The sequence below is a fragment of the Mus musculus genome, chromosome 1 (assembly GCF_000001635.26).
Source record: "Mus musculus strain C57BL/6J chromosome 1, GRCm38.p6 C57BL/6J".
Taxonomy (NCBI): Eukaryota; Metazoa; Chordata; class Mammalia; order Rodentia; family Muridae; genus Mus; species Mus musculus.
This window is the reverse complement of record NC_000067.6, coordinates 43,779,476-43,801,617: the sequence shown is the minus strand read 5'-3', so window position 1 is coordinate 43,801,617 and position 22,142 is coordinate 43,779,476. Positions and strand designations below refer to the sequence as shown.

The 22,142-nt window shown below is 43.3% G+C and overlaps 1 protein-coding gene and 1 pseudogene across 7 annotated transcripts in view; one reads left to right on the top strand and one right to left on the bottom strand.

Moving 5' to 3' along the window:
- The window catches only part of Uxs1 (UDP-glucuronate decarboxylase 1), an 80,879-nt gene that overhangs the window by 26,222 nt on the left and 32,515 nt on the right, over positions 1 to 22,142 (top strand). For 4 of the 7 annotated variants that reach the window (NM_001368288.1, NM_026430.4, NM_001368287.1 and 1 more), the window contains exons 5-7: positions 4,313 to 4,373; positions 10,974 to 11,154; positions 21,449 to 21,553. In NM_001368288.1, coding sequence (NP_001355217.1) covers positions 4,313 to 4,373; positions 10,974 to 11,154; positions 21,449 to 21,553 — 347 coding nt within the window. The remainder of the gene's footprint in view (positions 1 to 4,312; positions 4,374 to 10,973; positions 11,155 to 21,448; positions 21,554 to 22,142) is intronic. The other 3 variants (NR_160751.1, NR_160750.1, NR_160749.1) reach the window with 2 other exon arrangements.
- On the bottom strand, positions 14,114 to 15,797 carry Gm16103 (predicted gene 16103; annotated as a pseudogene).

The window sequence follows — 22,142 nt, the reverse complement described above, 5'->3', positions numbered from 1 at the left end:
GTTGGTTTTTTTTTTGTTTGTTTGTTTTTTTGCATTTATGATCATGTGATCTCTGTCCCTGAGTCCATTTATGCAGTTTATATTTTTTATTGTGTATTGATTACATTGATATGTGTATTGACCCTTCCTTGACTTGACTGTGGTGAGTGATCTTTTTGATGTTCTTGAATTCTGTTTGTATCATAAGGAGTTGTTGTCTTGTTTACCTTCTAAGAATGGAGTGCGCAGACTATAAGGGGAGTTTTTATTTTGCAGATGGGAGTACCAATTTCAAAGGAAAGGAGAATCTTAAGCTGTGGGTAGGAGCAGGACCCCTCAGCAACCATTGCAGCTTTGCTTTGACCTCTGCATGGGTCTGTGACTGGAGACTCCGACCAAGAGGTTCCTGAACAGTGTTGCAGCTCTGCATTTGCAGCTTCCTCATGCAACTGTTAACAGTGTGCTGAGAAACAATCCTGCAGAGGTCTAGAATGGCACAAGCAGTGACCTTAAAGCAATGGCTCTCAACCTGTGTGTCATGACCCTTTGGGGTGGGCGTCAAATGACCTTTTCATAGGGGTCATCTAAGACCATCAGAACTTTAGATATTTATATCTATGAGTGAAATAATAGTTATGAAGTAGCAACAAAAATAATTTTATGATTGGGGGTCACCACAACTGAACTGTGTTAAAGGGTCATAATATTAGGACGGTTGAGAACCACTGACTTAGACTGGAGGAATGGTCCGCATATTGATTTCTTGCTAAAATAGCTCTGCTTTCCTCGGTGAGTGAGATCTGAGGAAGCTTCCCCTCTGGAGACAGTCTCACATGTAGCTCATGTCCTGAGCCTGCACATTGCTTCCCATTTATTCATACAGATTTTGCAGTCATTCTTGGTGTTTCTTTGTGGTTCTAGTACCTTCCATAGAAATGAAATCCTTGGATGTTCCATATTTAAGGCAACATAGTATTGCATAGAACTCAAGCATTTAAGTCATCTCTCATGACCTGCTTTGGTCAGGGAGCATGCTATGCAAGTAGGAAGTAATAACATGGGAAGAAGTCTTCATTTACTCCATATACTAAAACACTTCCGATCCGCACTCAGTGGAACTCAGAGAGCCTGCTGCATGCTGCTGCTTAATTCATCTCTGTTTCTTTAATGTGCTTTGAATATATCAATTAATGATGATTATTTTATTTTATTGTGATGTAGGGGATGGAACCCAGGGCCTTCTTCATGTGCTGCAAGCTTCATTCTTAACCCAGTAGTAACGTAGACTTCTACCTAGAGTGCTACTATTCTCACATGTGTGTCCTAAAACCTAAGGCTAACGTCTAGAGTGACTTTAAATAATTGATAAAGTGGTAATTGGCACATAGTTGCTTTTTGGTGAGGTGCTATGTTCTGGATGCACACCAGATTGGCTTTATTTCTAAAGTATACTCCTGAGAAAACTGTTTGCCATTTTCTTCCTGAGTCAAATAACATCAGCTTTCCTTCAAGGGGCTATAGATGGCTGTCCATATTCTCAGTTCCATATCACTTTCTACCAACTATAGTTTGAAGATATTTGGGGAAGGGTTGTATCTGTAGCAAACACAGACAGTTTTGTTGTTATTCCCCAAACAATCTGGTGTAGTGACTATTGATGTGACGTGTCCCTTATGTTGATATCAGTCGCCATCTGAGAGAACCCAAAGCATTACTGTCTAGGGGTCTGGATTAGGTTTGTTCTCTTTCCCATTAAAGGATTTTAAGACAGGGAAAATCTTGAGTGCAGTAAGTATCAGCAGGGGAAATCTGAGACATTGTGGGTAGATCAGGTACCTTTAATTAGGAGTGAGATAGCATGCACACAGTGACTACACAGAGAAGACCCTCTGATGGAGGACTTTGAACCCCTGGTCTTTCCTCTGTTTTACCAGTCCTTGTCAGGGGTCTCGGGTACAGCCTGTTCTCCACAGTTGGGTTTTAAGAGTCTTTGCGGGGAACTTTCCTAATTTAGGGTTGGTCAGCTTGATAATGGGAGGGAATTGATAGGCTCACAACTTTGGGGTAAGCATGTCCTCCCTGATCTCCACCTTAAACTTGAACTTATCAAACAAGTCTATTGCAAAAGGATCCTACTCGAGAGAGGAAAATCCTACCAGGCCTGCAGGCCTTTGTCTCAGATCAGGAGTATGAGGAGGCAGCAGGAAGTTTGAAATTTTTGTTATCCATTCGTGGTCCCTCTTATGTGTCTACCTAGCTGAACAGTCTCTCAAAAATACACTGGGGACATATGAAGGTTCTGTGTAAGTACCCTTGGGTAAGAGACTTGAACATTCTTCTCTTAGGGTCTCCTGCGGTCTCAGAGGTAACCCCGGAGAATGCTGAGGGATATTGCTGCATCCAAAGCTAAACTTAGGTTTGGTGTGTTCTGTGGCTGTTGGATGCACTTACTCTTGGGGTTTACTTCACAGTCTTGTGCCTCTGAACCATGTCTCTCTCCTCCCACTTTATCTTTCCAGTGTGTACCTGCCAACTCACTCCCCTGAGACAGACAGAGTAAAACTCCTGGGTTGGGTCTGTAGTTCAACAGTATAGAGAGTTTGGCTAAGATGCTAACAGCTCTCTGTTTGATCCCCAATACCGTTTGAAAAATGACAACAGAGTAGAGTGGGTCTTGAAGAAGAAACCACAGGGAGGGAAGGAGCCACCATATCCAGTTCTGTCTGTTTTTTTCTGGTCTAGTAGAGGTTATATCTCTGCTGTCTGTTGCTGCCAGGTTGTAGCTTCTAAGAACTTAGCCTAGAGGTTGAGAAGGGAAGGTGACTTGTGACCTGAGTCAGAAGCTGGAGACGAATGGATGAGGTGTGTGTAGACCACTTGACTTTTGTATTTCCAGCTTCCACACGCCTAAATGAAGGAGATGGTCGAGAGAGAAAGAATCATTTGGAAAGTTGGGCATATGTCCAACCTTCCCAGGTCTTCCAACCTAGCCTCTGCCCCAAGGCAGAGCCCAGAGGCCTTTGTTCTCTCACAGCACTGAGAACATAACACATGGACTGGCTCTGAGCAGTCCATGCCAAAGGCAGTCTGTGACTGGGGTGGCCCCGGATGAAGCAGGAAGAGCTGAGTGCAGAGCTCAGTGCCCAGGATTGCTATCTTGTCTTCATTAGCCCTTCGATCTGCCTGTGTCTATAGTATGCAAGGCAGCTTGCCCTTTTGAGAATATGGAGGATTCTGTACTGTAAAGAAAGATCTCTGCCTTCCTGCTTTCAGGGAACAGACCCCTGTGTACTGGTTGTGATGTTCAGTTCAGTGACCGTTAACATGTCACTCTGTACCAGTTCTGCTTGCTGGAGACAAAGATGGTGCAGACAGCCTCACTCCTCCCCTGTTAAAGCAATAACTACCACGCTGCACAGAGATTTATTTAAAGCACTCAGCTCCAAAGCATTAATAAGAGAGAACATTTAAGTCTGCATTTAAGTCCTTTGGCTGCTTTCTATGCTAATTATGTTGCTTTCCTTCTGGGATGTCAGTGTGCACTGGGGACCCATGGAGCCTTTGCAGGGCGGGAGGGCATTGGAAGAGCAAATAGAAGACAGAAAGTGCAGATGCCCAGTCACTGCGCCAGGGACTCTGACAAAAATGGAATTGCAAAAACTTTTAGAGTAGGAGACAGTTTCGTTCTGTTTCTTCACTGTCTTGAGTCACCTTTAACATGGACCTCTGACTTCCTAATGCTCCTGTGCTACACACACACAGACACACAGACACACACAGACACACACACACACACACACACAGACACACACACACACACACACACACACGGGGGGGGGGGTGGGGGGAGAGAGAGAGAGAGAGAGAGAGAGAGAGAGAGAGAGAGAAAGACTGAAAATTGAACTCAAGGTCATTCCATGTTTTATTACTCTTACATTCTCAGGTCTTTCTATAACTATTTTTGGGAAAGGCAGTCTCTCACTGTCATGCTGGCCTGAAACTCTTGATCCTCTTGCCTCTGCCTCCCCCAGCTGCGGATTAATGTGTGGTACCACTATGTCTACTGCATTCCATATTTTGACCTGGCTGAATATAAGTAGTGCTTCTCTTCTGCTGTATCGACAGCAAAAAAGATCAAATCTGTTTGTTGCAAAACACGTAGGGCTGGTGTATACCTGGGTGGAATGATGCTGTTTCCCTCGTGGTTTGTCAAGCCAGAGTTTGTCCACAGGATTCTGAGGAGTGCTCCGCTGTGCCATCTGTACAGAGCCTGGGGAGTGACCGGGGAACCACAGTGGACTAACTTTTCCTTTTAAATCTCTTCATATTATAGTTTTACCCAGAAATACCCGCCTGTAAAGTTTTTATCAGAAAAGGACCGGAAAAGGATTTTGGTAAGTTTGCATACCAGATTTACATTTATAATATTAAGAAATTTGTTTTATGATGAGATTTCAATGCTGTCAAGTTCTACCTCCTCAGTAGCCAATTCTGTGTTTTCTATTTGTTTGCATTGTCTTAATGGCTTTACACACTGACGAGAAACCGTGTGCCATCAATAGCTACCATGTGCCACTGACGCCTTCTCCTCCTGGGTTCAGCACCCGCTGAAGCTGCTTTCTATCCCACGGCTTTGCCCACTTTGAATCTTTCATGTGCATGAAATGATGAACGATGATACACTACACCTAGCCTCTTTGTGTCTAGCTTCTTTCGCTGAGAATAATATTTTTAATATTGTTTCACTACCTTTTTTTTTTCATGGCTGAACAATGTTCTTTTGTATGAATGCGCCATATCTTGCTTGTCCATTTTTCAGTTGATGGGCATTAGAGCTGTGTCTATTCTGAAGCTATTGTGAATCATATTGCTGTGAACATACATGATGCTATGTAGGCTTTGACTTCTTTCTTGTGTAGTTAGGGATAAACGGAATCCACATTAAAAAGACCCAAATTAAACTATAAATAGTCAAAGGTAACATAATCTTGTATTTATAAAGCTCAAAAAGAATCCCCTTAAAACTAACCAAAGAGTTGAAGGCTGAAGAACACAGTTTACGAGGAGACCCTTGAAACTTCACATAGCAGCTTTTAACCTTTTCTGGTTCTTGGACCACACTGGTGAATATCCTGGGGCTTCCCTGACTAAGAGTCTCCCTGTTAAATATTAACTCAAGCTCTCCAGGGAAAAAGATGAATCTTATTATTTTGTGGGAAATTACATAGAGATTTTACTGTTTTGTTTTGTTTTGTTTTTTAAAGTCACATCTTTATTGGGGCACCAGTCATGTGCCATGTAATTCACTGTTGGCTTCATCATGTGGATAGGGTATTGCCACATTTATCCAGTTGTGACGGGCCCTTTTACTTAGCATAATGTTTCAAACATTTGTTCATCATGTATTAGAACCATTTTTGGGCTAATTGGCTGTTTTTGGATACTTTTTTCAGTGTTGATTTGTTTCCCTTCTTACCATTGGATCACAGTTGTGTTTTTGATCTATATCTGCAGGACTTTTAAGACTTTTTTTTTTTTTGCATGTTGTTTTCTCATTTTGTGAGTGGTCTTTTCACTTTCTTGATGGTGGTGTTTGAAGCACAAAAGTTTTATGTTGCTGTATTAGAAAAATGCTAACCAGAGAAGAATCAATAGTACATTTGGATAGATGAGAGAACTCTTTGTATGGGCTGTGACCCAGGCTAATGCTTTGGAAAAGTTCAGTACCCTCCACCGTATCTTCCAGCCAGATACAGTGTGGCCATCTCACATCTCAGTGAGGGCGATCTCTGAGTCTCCTGCCCACTAAATGAATTTTCCTTACAGTTAAGCGTGTTTGCAGGAGCAGAAATGGTGAGAACAGACATTTCGCTGGTAGGTGTTTTAAAGGTATCAATAAATGCACACAAAAAATTGCAAGCAGTAATAAAGGCCACAAACTTGGCAGGTGGCAATAAAAATATGCCTTTCTTATGATAAGACATTTGTCCAGATAGCTGGCAAAGAAGGAGAGATAGATATCTGTCCTCCAGGTCGTTTCTGGCAAGTGTTTCCCTTCCCCAGATAAGGAGTAGCACCTTTAGCTAGCAGGTAGATTTCAGCATACCAATAAAACTTATTTATTTATTTATCTTAAAACATTCTACTTCTACATAACCCTAAAGTTGCTAGGCAAGAATTTCTACTAAATTCTGAAACAAGTTTGAGTCCTGCATAAACACACAAGTTCATTTGCATCTCTTCTCTTGAAGTCCGCAGCCCTTCAAGGCCCGCAGAAGTAGAGTAGTAATTTAATTTGTCAGATGTATATACAGTTGTATGTGTGTGTTCAGATGGTCTAATTTTATTTTTTGCCTTTGTTGTTTGTGTTCTATTGGTAGAGTTCAGAAGTCATTGTCTAATCTAGAGTCATAAAGACTTGTGTCTTTTTCTAAGCGTTTTCTAGATTTGGATCTTAAGTTTAGGTCTGTGTATGAAGTGAGAGCATAGCTGTTCCAGCGTTGTTTGAGGGGAAGGTTTTTATCGTAGATGAGGTTGAGTATAGTCCAGAGCAGGAAAAGAAGGTAATAGACCATGGCCAGTAGAGTGAACAAGGCCAGGAGAGGAGAGAGAAGTGGAAAGATGAAAGATGAAGAGAAGAGAGGGGGCAGAAAGGACTAAGAGGGCACATGGACAAAATGGCAGGATTACATAGGAATGAGAAGCTTGGGGAAGGGGAGAAATTTAGGGTAGGAGGTGGAATGATAAGAGCTGAGAGGAGCCATAGGTACTGACTGAACCTGGAGGCTAGTGGACACTTGGATTTGCTATTGAGAAGTGTAGTTATCCATTTATCCTGAGTTTCTTTTGGGCCTGACAATTTTATTTTGAGATAATTTATGTGTTTAGTGTTAGGTGATGGGCTTTTTTCTTTTGCTTTACAATCTGTGTGTCCTGTTTGCTGAAAGTGAGAAATCAATTGAATATAATAAGTATTTATATCTGGACTGTCATGTCCACTGACTTAAAGAACAGTATTGATTACTGTGACTTTGTAGTAGGTTTTGAATTTGGGTGGCATGTCATACCACCTTGTCTGTCTCATCCACAGTGTGTGCGTGTGTGTGTGTGTGTGTGTGTGTGTGTGTGTGTGTGTGTGTGTGTGTGTGTTTCCAAGATGGTTTCAGCTATTCTGGATCCCTTTGCAATTCCTTGTAAATATTAGGATCAGCTTGCCAAATCTTCCAAAGAAGCCATCTGTGATTCTGGTAGAGACTGTTAAATCTATAGTGGACCATTTTGCCATCTTAACACAGGCTGTGTTATTCTTTATGGGATCATGTCTGTTTCTGGATTTTCTTCAGAGTATCAGTATCAAAGTCTGTTCTTCTAGTGTCTCTGTTGCCATGTGCCTGACTTATCACAGATCTGAAGGACTACAGTTGTGTGTCTGTATTGCTGTAATGTCCATTACACATGTAATTTCCAAGGCATAGAGTAAGTAGTTTCTGATGATCAAAATGTCTTAGGTTATGGTGACTGAGGTCCTGTGTCTGGCTCGGTTACCATGTTACATTGTGGCAAATGTAGAGGGCAAGGGAAGACAGAGGCTGAATCTTTGCTTTGTAAGTGCCACAATGGTGGCACTATTATACCTAGGCGGGCAGTTCCCTAATGGCCTCCTATGTCTGTTGCCTCGTGGAGCACATTTCTGATAAGGTGACCTTGGTGGACTCAAAAGGATTTTCACATTGGTACGTAAGTACTCTGTGGTCTTGAAGATTTGTTTCTTTGTATCTTACTGCAACAAATGCATTTAGGATTTTTGGTTCATCTGCAATCTCATAGGTTATACACATTTCAGCATCCTTTAGTGCCTAAATATTGGTTTAAACTGGCATATTGTTTAAAACCTAAGGCCTTTTGCATACTGTTTAGAACCTTAAACACAGAAGAGGTATGTCTGGAAATTTATTTCTGTTGATTTGCTGGGCAGCATAAGTTAAATGCTTACCTGAACAAGGCTATTTGAGCTGCCCAGTAGTACCCATGGACTCCATGCACGTTGAGATGAGCTGCTAAGTTCAGAACCATGCCATGCTTGGGTTCTCTGTTAGGCTTCCTGGGAAAGCTGTATAAAAGCTGAATTTCTGCTAATGTTTTCTATTTAAAATGGTTGTGTGATTAAAATAAAATTTATAATTAGAAAAGTATAACTACATAAGTATGTTATACAAACCTCTGAGTATTTTCACTGGAGTGGACTTGCTTAAGAAGGAAACAAAAGGAATGGCATGCATGGTAGGTAATCCATGCTGCACAGGAAGCCTCAAGAGCTGCCTGCTCAGGCTGTCAGAATCTCAGAAGTGGGTGTTTATAGTTTAATCGGCTGCATTTCTGCTCCCTTACGTGTCTCCAGGCCTTTTGGCTTCAGACATACTAGAACACCACAGAGGAGCTCACATCAGAAGCATTTGCACAATGATGTGTGGAGTATCTGTCAGCCAACACAATGAGCACTTTTAAGTTTGTAATCATGGACCTCTTTGGGAAATGTAACAGGGTGAAACACATTAAAATTTGCTGGAGCCAGTGGCACCTCTGGCCTGGAATCCTAGCTACTCTGAAAGCTGAGGCGGGAAATTCAAGGCCTTTCTGGACTACAAAGTGAATTTAGGCAACTTTTTGAGAACCTGTCTCAAAAAGTGAAAAGAAAAAACAGCAAACAAAATGTGTTTGCTCTATGCAGAGCGTTGTGATGTGGCTCATGCAGAGCATCTGCGTAGCATGAGTGAGGTCCCAGATTTAACCTCCAGGACCCTCAGAAAGAAGTGTTAGAATGTGTTACATTTGAATCAGATATTTTCCCAGGAAATCCTTATATTATAGATAGGTTCTGTATAGGTAGAGTGTAAATATATTGCTGAAACAAAATACTTGACAATGGGCAGCTACTACTACTATTACTACTACTATGTGGGATAATATTGCTAACACTACTAATACTACTAATAAAACTAATACTAATACTAAATAGGCATGTTTTGCTCCTAATTTGGGAGGCTGACCATCACTTGGTGCTCTTGAGGATCACCTGGTGGGGGACATGTGATGCAGGAGGATGTCAGGACCACAGTGATGTGGAGGCAGAAAGCTCGTGCTCTTTTATGACATCACCTGAGATACATAACTAGGATCTCCTGAGCTCCATTAACCCCTTCTGAAAACAGCATGTAACCCATGACTACTTAGGGAAAAGTAGTGGTGGGTGAGCTTGTAACTGCAAGGTTGGGGTGAGGAAGGGTCCTTCAGGCTAGTGAGTGATTATCCAAGGTTATCTTGAGAACGTCAGCTTCTCTGGTGTCTGTTTATCTCTAAAGCAAAGGGGTGCAAAAATGTCCTTAATCTTCGAAAGCTTGCCTTTGGACTTGCACTCAGCCACTGCATTTTCAGAGCTTAGGAAAATGGCTAGCTGCTGTTTTTGACTAGTCTTATTGGTGTCTGTCCCTCTTACCTGTGGGCAGCGTCTTGTACTCTGTGAAATGTTAGTGGAACAAGAGGTTCGTGGGTACTGGCATCTTTTAGAACCACATTTCTAGTCATTTGTGTACTTTTATTGTAGAGAGAATTGGGTTTTCTTATGATAACTCTTTCAGGTTGAAAAAGTAGGTAAAGAGAAGGACAACTTCATATCTCATATAACCTCACCTCATTCAGTCATCTTATTCCCCTCCCCTCACTTGTCTCACCTCACCTCACTTAACATCTCAGCTCACCCCACCTCACTCACCCCACCTCACTCACCCCACCTTATCTCACCTAACCTTACTCACCTCGCCTTACCTCAGCTCACCTCAGTTAGCTCCTCTTGTAAGTTGCCTAGGCTGGCCTTTAACTATTGGGTCTCCTGTCTCAGCCTACCCAGGACTAGGATTGCAGGGAGCTTAGGGAAGCTAAAGTCCAGGTGGAGGAGGAACAGCACAGAGCGGTGCTTTCCTTTCTCATCTCCCGTCCTCTGCTCGGAAGGAAGCTTCCCCTCACCCCATGCTAACATTCATTTTGTATGGATTATCATTTTCAGAATGTTTTTAAACATGACCAGCATGGCACATCTGTGGTGATTAGGATTGAGGAAGCATGTTGATGCTGGCCCTCTATGCTGGCCCCTTACTGCTTCATTCGCTCTGGAGACCTAGCTGCAGCCTTCATGTTTCTGATCCCTCTTGGATGTAACCAGGCAGCGGAACACCACTTATGGCTTTCTTCTATAAGAACATCTTAGTAGTTCTCATTTGTGCATAGAAGTAATTGGGAATATGTTAGCTTCCAAGTATAACTGAAATACCATATACATTTTTGGTAGTAAGGCAAATCCTCTGTACTTTGCTGATCACTTTAAGAGAGTGATTCTAAACCCTAGCAGTAGTGCTTTTATAGCTGTGTACCATTGTACCTCCACACCTGTAAGAGCAGTTTCTAGGGCCTCAAGGGTAACAGAATCTAAGGGTGCCTACACCTCCCTTTCTGCACTTTCAATTATCAGTAGACAGCGTACCTAATACAGTGTAAATTATGCTCAGATCATTCAGGGGAAGAGGTCAGAAAATCACCTGTGTGTATTCAGTGTAGATGCAGCCATCACAAAGCATACTATATTTTCAGTCTAGATCTGTTGAATCAATGGCTGTGGACCCTAAGGCTATGGAAGGGCAGATGTTGGGGGATGGTCGGTATTTCTGTGGAAATGCAAGCTTTTGTATTGCACACCTCTGCTAATAGAGATGTTTGGAGCTGAGTAGCTGTAGGTTTTTTGTTACTCCCTGAACATTGTCATGGTTGGAGATAGCTGAGCACTATTCAGGTTAAGGCTTCTCTGGAGTGAGTATGTCAAGATGCTGTTATAAGCTTTCCTGTTTGCACCTTACCTGCTGCCAGATTTTTAGTTGTGTTTGCATCAAAGCTTGTGTCTCCGTGTCATCTGTCATCACTGTGTTTTCTGGGGATGTCCAATACAGATCACTGGAGGTGCAGGCTTTGTGGGCTCCCATCTAACTGACAAACTCATGATGGATGGCCATGAGGTGACCGTGGTGGACAACTTCTTCACAGGCAGGAAGAGAAATGTGGAACACTGGATTGGCCATGAGAACTTCGAGCTGATTAACCATGATGTGGTCGAGCCGCTCTACATAGAAGGTGATTGTTGCCACATTTTATATTTTGAGTGTTTCTATCATATATAAGGTGCATCCTAGTTTATGTAAGAAGAATATTGTTGCCAGGTGAATACCTGCCCACTGTCATGTGGCTTCCCAAGCTTTGAAATTGGTCTGTGGAAGTAGCACCTGTGAGGTGCACATTATGGTCTAAATGTTGCATGTCGAGGTTCTGATTTCTAGGGCAATGGTTCTGGGAGGTGGGGCCTTTGGGAGATGGTCAGTTTATGATTAGTGCTCTTAGAGTCCAAAACACTCCTTTACCCTTAGAACACAGTGAGACCTGGTGAGGAGAGACCATTTAAACTAAGAAATGAGTCCTTCTCAGACTCTGTGTCTTCAAGCACCATTGTCTCTGACTTCCCAGCCTCTATTGTAAATAGACTTCTTCTGTTTATAAGCCAGCATTATATGGCTTCATTTCATTACAGTAGGCTGAGTGAACTAAGACAACGTCCTTGTTCTCTGATAAGGCTGTTGCCTGATGCTTGCATGTCATTGCTTTTAGTATCTTATAGGAAGTTGGCTATTGTGAAATGGACCAAAGATCCATCTATAAAGCTTTGTTTTCCAGGGTGATTTTATTGGCAAGTACTGTGAACCTTTGAGATTAGTAGCACACAGAAGCCCTTAGGTCAATGGTTCTCAGTCAGTGGGTCGGAGGGCAAATGACCCTTTCACAGGAGTTGCCTAAGACCATCAGATGTTTATATTACAATTTATAATAATAGCAAAATTACATTTCGAAGTAGCAATGAAAATAATTTTATGCTTAGGGATCACCACAGCATGAGAAACTGTATCAAAGGGTTGCAACATTAGGAAGGTTGAGAACCCCTGCCTCAGATTGTCAGGAGTATACTTTTATAGGGAATTGTGGGATCTAACTTACTCTCTTACTCTGCCCCAGGATTTATAATAAAACTATTTTGTCCCACTGTATACTTGTACTGTGATATGGCCCCTTCCCAGAGGCCTCAATTCATGAAGACATCTGATTTTAGATGATAGCCTCCAGAATTGTCAGCTAAGATAACCCTTTTCTTTTTAAGTTAATTATCTTTGGTATTTTGAGTCAGTTACAAAGCTATTATTTTAGCTTTTGAATAATAAAATCTCAGTTTTAAATGTATAAAGCCTTCAGGGAACCTGGCCACTTTATAAGATTGCATTGGACAGTAGGTGAATAAAGGTGGATCAGCAAAGGAACTGGTCATAACCTGTAGAAGCTGTAAGTGAGCCCTTCTATGGAAGTGAGTCTTTGCATAGGTGATTGAGAATCACAGTCTGGCTCTCAGTTTCAGTGGGGGCTGTCCTTACAGTAGAAATGAAGGACACAGATACTTGGGAGAAGGACCTATGAAGATCCAGGCAGAGTGGCATTGTGCAGTCCCAGAGTAAAAGGAGAGACTTGCCATTGGAGCCTTTGCACATAGCTAGCCAGACCCTTGTGCTCAGACATCTGGCTTCTAAAACTGTGAAAGTAAACATCTGGTGTTTTACCCCTTTCTTAAGGGACATCAAAGGAAATGAGTTCAGGTGCTTAAATACTATTGAAAGCTTCCTCTGAAGTCCTCTGGTGTGCTAGTGAGAACTGCCACTTAGGGACCTAGCATCATGTTCTTGTCTTGTTTTGTTTTTTGAGACAGGGTTTCTCTGTATAGCCCTGACTGTCCTGGAACTCACTCTGTAGATCAGGCTGGCCTCAAACTCAGAAATCCCCCTGCTTTTGCCTCCCAAGTGCTGGGATTAAAGGAGTGTGCCACCACTGTCTAACAGTAGCACAGGAGCTAAGTAGTGTCATATTCCACTTCCCTTAACAGTACAGCAACCCTGTCTATCTGGAACCTACCACAGTCAAGAGTCCTGCTTGGGTTGTTTGAGTCCAAGACTTCTGCAGCACACCCACCCACACCACCACCTCTGAGTGTCTTCACATTGCTGCCTGTGAAGCAGTGTATTGAGTCTGTACAACATTTATGTAGTCTTTTGTAAGATCCTCCCTGTGTGTTTTTCATAAATACCTTTGTTGGAATTTTATCTTAGTATAATAGTCTTAAATATGAGTTATATAAATGACACTCCATCTTCTTCATGTATAAACTGAAATACTGCTCCATGGTATGGTCAAGGAGAAGGTTGTGTGTGTGTGTGTGTGTGTGTGTGTGTGTGTGTGTGTGTGTGTCAGAGAGAGAGAGAGAGAGAGAGAGAGAGAGAGAGAGAGAGAGGGAGGGAGGGAGGGAGGGAGGGAGGGAGAGAGGGAGGGAGAGAGAGAGAGCTGAAAGAGTCCAGAGCAGAAAAAGTAGTAGACAAATATGGCCAGCAGACTAGACATGGAGAGGGATGGGATGGCCAGTGAGCTAGAGGAGGAAAGAAGATAAGAGCTAGGATGCTAAGGTGGACTGAGGGAGTCAGGAGGCCAGCATGTGCTTTGGTATGCTAACAGGCACCACAAGTAGCCGTTTGTCCCTTCAGCCTTATGGAATTTGAGGTGGAGTTTCTTTTGAACCTGACAGTCATGATTTGGTGGCTTGGTATCTCTCACTTCTAAATTGAGTATTGTCTTTAGAGAAAGGTGTTAACAAATGCATTTTGCTAATTCCATGCAAAACCAGTGTCTCCGTGTAAATTTCTTGGTTAATAAAGAGGCAGGGCATGCTAACGTAAGCCCTAAAGAAATCCAAATTGCTGTCTAGACCTGATTGTACACTTGTCAAATTGCAGCACCTAGGAAGCTGAGGCAGGAAGATGGTGATTTTGATGCCAGCTTGTGTATATAGTAGGACATGTGTCTGAGGTAAAAGAATAAAGAATGAAAAAGAATTCCAGATAGTTTATTTTTTCGTTTGTTACAAGCTCTTCATTACAGGGTTTGTAACTGTGAATGGAGATTTATCATTTTCCTCAAGCTCTCTGTAGTCTTTTTTTTTGGGGGGGGAACTTCTATGGCTTTTATTTTTGCATGTAAACCACTGGGGGGGATGTAGTCTTGATGGTGGGCACCCTAGAGATTACACTGGAGTTCTGAGGACTCCAGACACTAGCTGGGAAGTCAGATGACAGAAACAATGATTCAGACCAATCACATGATTGCAAAGCTGGGTCTCCAGCAGAGTTCCTGGTGGTCAGGCATGGACATCTAAGGAATCAGTGATTTGGGAGGGGCATGCACTAGGCTGGCCTTGAGCTGCCTGGATGACATCAGGGACAGAGGACCTAGCAGCTGGTGGCTCCAGGGATCTCCAGTCCAGCTTTACTTGGCCAGAGGGTTCCTCAAGGACCTGCCAGCAAACTTGACTTTGTTGCCCAGCTCTTCCTTGATTCTAAAGATCTGATTGTGCTTGGCCAGGATTGGTAAGGGGCACCATTCTTGATCTGCCCAGTATAGAGCCCCACTACCAGGTCAGCTATGAAAGTGTCCTCAGTCTCCCCAGATCGACAGGACAACATGACACTCCAGCCATTGGACTGGGCCAGCTTACACGCCTGCAGAGTCTTGGTCACATAGCTGATCTGGTTGGTTCACTTGGATCAGGAGGCAGTTGCAGGACTTCTCGCCTGCAGCCTTGGCAATCCGCTTAGGGTTGGTCACTGTGAGGTCACTGCCCACCACTTGGGTGGCTGCATTAGCTGTGAACTTCTGCCAAGCATCCCAGACGTCCTGGTCAAAGGGGTCTTCAATGGACACCACTGGGGAGTCCTGGATGAAGGACTTGTACAGGTCAGCCAGCTGGTCGGGTGTGATGTACCTGCTGGGATCATCTGGAGACTTGAAGTCCAGGTCATACTTGCCAGACCTGTAGAACTCAGAGGCGGCCACATCCATGCCGATGACAACCTGGTCAGTGATGCCAGCCTTTGCCATTGCAGTCTTGAGCAGCAACAGTGCTTCTTTGTTCTCCAGGATGTTAGGTGCGAATCCACCCTCATCACCCACATTGGTGGCATCTTTCCCGTACTTCTCCTTGATGACGTTCTTCAGGTTGTAGTAAACCTCTGCTCCAATGTGCATGGCTTCCTGGAAACTGGATGCCTCCACAGGCAGGATCATGAACTCCTGCATGGCCAGCTTGTTGCCAGCATGAGAACTACCATTGATCACATTGAAAGCTGGGACTGGCAGAATGACTTCAGGGTTGCCGCCAAGTCAGCAATGTAATGGAAAGGGGCACCCTCCTTTTCCACGGCACCAGCTTTGCAGACAGCCAGGGACACTCCCAGGATGCCATTTGCACCTAATTTAGATTTATTCTCGGTGCGGTCCATCTCGATCATGAGCTGGTCAATCTTCTCCTGCTCCACAGCACTCACTTTCTTGCTAACCAGAGCAGGTGCAGTAGTGTTGTTGATGTGCTCAGCAGCCTGTGAGACACCCTTCCCCATGAAGCAGGTCTTGTCTCAGAGTTCTGGGGCCTCTTAGATGCTAGTGGATGCACCACTGGGCACCGCAGCTCGGAAGAGACCTTCTGCGGTGTACAGATCCACCTCATCAGTGGGATTCCTCGGGAGTCAAAGATCTCTCTGACATGGATCTTGGTAAACTTGGTAGCCATGGTAAACATCTGGCAGCTGGATCTCTGCGCAGGAAGGAAAGAGGGTTCTGTAGACATCGAAGAGAGCTTTCTCTGTAGCCTTTCAGTTTATTAAAATCTTACATTTTAATTCAGTCTCATGACTTTCTTTACCCTTTGCTCTGTTTTCACCTTAAAGTGGTGACACCGCAAGATGATAGGATCATGTGATACGACCCAGTTTTAAAACAGCCATCGTGTTCTTTGTTGACTGACCCTCCAACCCCCACCCCGAGTATCATTTTAAAGCATTTACTTGTTTGACTAGCATGGGTTGACTCATCTTTCTTACAAAGTGGATCAGCTGACCTACTCTCCCCCTGGCCTTCCTTGTGAATGGCTGTGGTCAGCTGAGTAACTTACATCCAAGCAGTAGGAGTTCCTGAAGTTGTCAGTCCTGGTACTCACCTCCAGGTGCCTCAGGATATCTTAAAAGGCTTTCTGTTGCTGCCTCAAAGGCTATGAACCACCGTGTACAGAATGCAGACCCATAGTCTAGGCACACCCTCAGGGTCATCTTGAAAAGGCAGCAAGGGAAAGTGGGCTAGTCCCGGGAGAGGCTGGATAAGAACGGTCATAAGGAGACCTGCCACGCCAGTCTTAAGGGGAGACTTAGTCCTCTGCTGAGATCTTGAGAGCCCCCCATTCTCATTCAGATTGGGACAACTGACAGTAATTTTCCACTATGTAGCTTAAAACCTTAGTGCCAAACCTATTGTTCTTCAGGATTTGGTGATTTTTCTCTACATTTTCATTTCATTCTTCCTAGCAGGCAGTACCTGTTTCTTCCAACAGCAGCAGGAAACACATTCTTAATAAGCTCACTCAGTGTTTGAGACTACACTGAAAGTAAACCAGGCAGAAAGATAATGTGGGAAGGTAGTGTCTCAAAGATGAATGACGCACATCTTCATAATGTGGTCATTTACCTGGAGCTGGGGAGGTAGCCTGTGAGTAAAGAGTGATTGCTATGCAATCCTGAGGACCTGGGCGTCTCCAAGTCATACGCCTCTGCCCCCAGGTTTTGGGGTGGAGACAGACAGATCTCCCAAGCTCACTGTCCTGGCAGCTTAGCCCAAACAATGCTCAGAGACCCTAAGTCAAGGCAGTAAGGTGAAGCATGATGTAGGAAGACATGCTAGGACCTGTTCTGGCCTCTGCGTTCACACACACAATTTGCACGCTTATGTTTGTGTATTACAAGCAACAGATGTACAAGTTGATGGTGTTAAACAAAAATTTAGTTTCCTATTTATACTTCTCATTTATGCAAAATTAAAAATAAATGTTGTAAACAATCTCTTACATTTCCAATCCTGACTGGGCTTTGGAAAATTCTGTGTCTGTTAGTGACCAGCTAATATAAATGGATATTTCATGCCTGTTCTTTCTTCAGAAAGCAGCCTATGTATGAAAAGTCTTTCATACATAGAAAGTTACTTAATTTTTAACGTAGGTGCTTAGTGTTCTGTTGTGTAGCCTTACTACGTCTCTGTAAAAACATACTTCTCCCACTTCAATGTTATTACAAATCTCATCATGTGAATATAGTACAGCCTTATTCTCTCTGTTGGGCATTAGATTGTTGGCACTTGAAGCTGTCAGAAACCTGCTTCAGGATAGCATCATTTGTGCCTCTGGGATTGCCTCCTCAGATTCTGTGAAGGCTACTGAGGCAAAGAGCCTGGACTTGGCTAGAAGCTCTTCCATTTTTGGCTTTCCAATAGCTGCATAAACACAGATTTAGAGAGCAGCACTTCTTGCAGTGGCCAAAAAGCAGCAGCATCCATGAAAGAGCACAGGAGAGAAGGGGCCAGGGTGATTGGCAGCACTTAATACCAGCACTGCCTGCCCTGCAAGCTCAGCTCTCCCTATGCCCATGTGATAGAGGCGGTTATCTTCATTCACACCAAGCCTCAGCAACCCCTTACCAAACACTCAGGTGCCGGCAAAGACCATGGGAAAGATGCTAGGAAAGGGGAAGTAAGAGACCTGGGCTACTTTTCAATGGGCTCTCAGGGTGAAAAGCGGGCTTGGGGAAGTGTTTGCGGAGGGAGGGGCCTGGCTCCTTGGTGATGCAAGCATTAGGGGCATGCTTTGCTCATGAGAATATTTTGGTTCATTATATTTATGAATTAATGTGTCAACTCTGGTCTCACACTCAAGTGTGAGAACATAGTGAAGGAGGAGGTAGATCTCGGATGCCCTGTCTGTATAACTTGCAGCACAGGGCTTCCTGCAGAGCATTGTGGACACATGAGGAGGAGAGCCCTGCAAAGCCTCAGCCCCAGGCTCAGCCAGGCCTCTGGCGTGTGCAGCCTTCATATAAAGTTCTAGTTGTAAGGGATTAAGGCATAATCCCACTCATTGGTCTGAGGAATGTGAAAGGTTTTGCATCTCCTGGAATCCTGATTCTCACTGTAAGCGGTGCTGTCAAGGATGGAGCTACACTGTGGAACTTGACGTTATGAGCACATTCAGAACAGCCCCCACCCCACCCCTCCCAACCCCTCAAGTGCCTGTTTTGTTGGTTTTTTGTCAGCTTGGTAGAAGTTAAGAGTGGTTTGAGAAGAGGGAACCTCACTTGAGAAAATTCCCCACCAAATTGGCCTTTGGGCAAGCCTGTGGGCATTGTCTTGATTGGTGATTAATGCTGTAAGGCCCAGCTTATTGTGGGCAGTACTATCCCTGGGCTGGTGGGCCTAGGTGCTGTAAGAAAGCAAGCTGAGTTAAGTCACAAAGAGGAACAAGTCACTTAAAGCACTGTTCCTCCATGGCCTCTGTATCAGTTACTCTCTCCAGGTTCCTGTCTTGAATTCCTGCCCTGACTTCCTTCAGTGATGGACTGTGGTGTGGAAGTGTAAGATAAAAATAAGCCTTTTCCTCTTCAAGTTGCTTTTGGTCATAGTGTTTTATAGAGACATAGAAACCCCAGCTCAGACAGTATCCATGGAGGATGGTTCCAGATCCCCATGGATACGGCAGCCACAGATTCTCAAATCCCACACAGACGCTGTGCACAATGTGAATCAGTTGCTATAGTGGAATCATAGCAGGGAAAGGCTTTATGTATTCAGTGCAGATGCCGTTGTGGGGATAGTTTTAACCTATGGTTGGTCTAATTTGTGAATCTAGAACCTGTGGAAATGAGGCTATGTTTTTGCCAGGTCTTTGACTTGGAGTGTTGAAAAGAGAGCGTTCCTTATGCACATATTCACAGAGAGACTCAGCCTTCAGTGTCATGGTGTAGTCCTTAACTGGTGTGTACCAGTCCTGCTCTTACAGCACGGGCACTGTCCCAGAGGAACTTAATGACCCCATGGACAGTAGGAACTTGAGCACAGTCAAGAGGAGCATGTTATTTTGCAGTTGGCTACATAAGGACTTGTCTCTGGGGAAAGATAATGCCTGATTTCTCTGGTGACTTCTGAAAATGGCTCTGGGTTCTCTTGGGTATTCTTTGAGATGCACAGTGTCTTTTCTTGCATCTGCAGGACATGCAGGAAACTCCTTCTCCTGACGTTTGTTTCCCCCATCCCCTGGCAACCTCAGTGCCCTCCTGCTCGACGCTTCCCAGCCTAACCCTTTGGGAGGCAGGCCTGATGATCAGAGAGAGGTCTCTTAAGATTATTTTTTCCAGGTTCTTTTCCCTTGCTAAGACCACAGCTCATAGCCTTGTAAATGCAAAACGGACAGGGCAGCTCACACCCAGAGACAACACAGAGCAGCGGATTCAGTGGGTGAGTTGGCAGGCCACTCTCCACCTCCAACCCAAGTGTCGTGCTCATTTTTACTGTGCTTTGAACTCACAGCTGACATGTTCTCAGGCTTTTTCTCTGGACGTTGAGCGTTAATAACTTTGTAGCTTCATTTACATTCCAGAGCCAGCTATTAATATTGCTTGTGGCATTTCACATTTGTACTTGTTTGCTCCTACTCTGAAGTTGCCTTCACTTCATAATTCCTTAGCAGATTAAGTAAGTCAACAGAGTCTGTGTAATGCCCTTTTTAGGATAGGAGCAGCAGTGCTGCAGAAAGTGAGAGGCAGAATATGTTTGCACAGGGGAATGGGCTGTGGAGAACCTGGATTTTCATGCAGTTTTCAGGGTCTCCTTAAATGGGCCACTGCATCTACGTCCTGCTTAATCCTGGTGTAACTGTGCATGACACTCCTCATCTTTCTAGGAAAACAGGAGGCCTGACCTGTCAGGTGGCAGAAAAGCAAACCAGGTAGACTAGCTTTTGGGGTATGTGCAAAAGACTCAGTTTATGTCTCGTATCTCCACTCTCTTAACTTTGCTGTTCCCAGAGCTCTGGGCCGAAGCACTGTGGAGGGCTATTTGCTTTCTGTTGGCTTTTTTCAGGACCACTAAAGGATTGTGTTGATTCCTGCAGTGGAGCTTGCATTTGTCTGAGGTCACTACTGTGTGGAGGTGGGAAAACAGACTACAGTGCCCAAGTAACTTGATGATTGCTAGACAGATCAGATGACAAGTCACTGGCTAGCAGCCTAGCAGCGTGAGGGGCCAGCCATAAGAGGGATTGTATCTGACCAAAGGCAGCAGGAAGTTTCACATACAAATTGGCATCAGGGTGAGCCTTGAAGAAAGATGGGCTGGAGTGACAGGAAGGAGGGCAGCTTCATGACTTCAGTTTGATGTCAGAGAAATGCTTTGGGCTCAAAAGATACACTCTCCCTCTTAGTTCCCCGGGCACCACCCTCTTAAGACATGGTTTTACACAGCCCAGGCTAACTTTAATTTTTTTTCTGTAACTGAGGTACAACTGATAATCCAGGTCTTTGAGAGTTAACAGGCAGGAGGATCAGAAGTTCAAGGTCCTGAGCTACCCTAGACTCTGTAACAAACAAACAAACAAACACCTTCCACAGACAGACAAGCAAACCAAACATCAAATTTATAATGAATCTGAGATATTTCTGGCAGTGCTTGCCCATGTGTCACTGTGTAGCCTCACTGTAGCCTTGATCTGAACACACAGCATGCAGATTGCTTTGCGGTGCCAGCCATGCCAGCTCATGCTCAGAACAGACAGTATTGTATGTTATGATCTGTTTCTTTTACTATTCAGTTTCTGCTTTTACACTATAATATTTTCTATCTCCAGTGCAGAGCTATAAAATATTATGGGGTTATAATAGGATGTTTGATTTTAAGAATTGCTAGATGGGTTACTGTGTATATATAGTTATATATTTATGCAAATAGTTCTATATACTTACACATCTGTAAATATATAATGTATATTTAAGTACATTTTGACTTAGAGTCAAGCCAGATTTTCTAAAATTTTCTGAAATTTCCTAAGCACACTTTACTGTTTGTACTACACATTTACATGAAGTGATACTCTCAGCATTGCAGTCAGAATGTCCATCAATTCTGTAAATTCAGTATTCACAATAGCAATATTCAGTACATAAGCACATTCATCTTAGATTTGCTTTCATTTTCAGTAAAGGCTATAATTATACATGATTTATTTGTGATTTACTGTTAATGTTTGCTTTGTTTGAAGTTGTTAAGAATGTGATTGGTTTTCAAACATAACTATATTAGCAAGTAGAATTTCAGCGTAAGGTAAACTGGCACAGTTGCTTTACACGGTAGTATCCAAGGGCTCATGATTTAGAAGCAAAAACCATTTTCTTACAAATGACATTCTTTCTTTTGTTTCCTTTAGTTGACCAGATATATCATCTGGCATCTCCAGCCTCCCCACCAAACTACATGTACAACCCCATCAAGACACTGAAGACTAATACAATTGGAACACTAAACATGTTGGGTCAGTAAGTTGTCCTTTTTCTTTTTTTCTTTTCTTTTCTCTTTGTGGAAATATTTTAAGAGATTTCAAAAGTGCATAGTAGTGGGACCTTCCACCTATAATGCATATTCCAAGACTCCTGTGATTCCCTAAAATGAGACGGTACCAAATCCTGTGATGTCTTTAGCATTAGCACTTGAACTGTGTGTACTTAGCTTTTATACTAGTAGAGCTAGTATGTCTCTCTTTTTCTTTTATATCTACTCCAATATGAAATTAATTCTTACTATAGATCTTTTCACCCTCAGAATTATTATTTTTCTCTCTTGAGTTGGGAGCATCTACTTTTTAATCTGAAGAGAGCACTTTCTGGCTTCTTGTTGATTTGAGTCACAGAGAGTCACTGCTCTGGGGCCTTTGGGATATTAACACGTTCTTAACATACACATGATTCTTTTGATGCCATTACAGTCAGTCCTTGATATGACAGTGACTAATAAGTGGGTAATGTATACCACAAGAATATGTCTGACAAAGGGACAAATGGGTAAGTCATATCATGGACATTATAAAGCAGGATGGCACAAGTTAATTATGTTCTTCATAACAG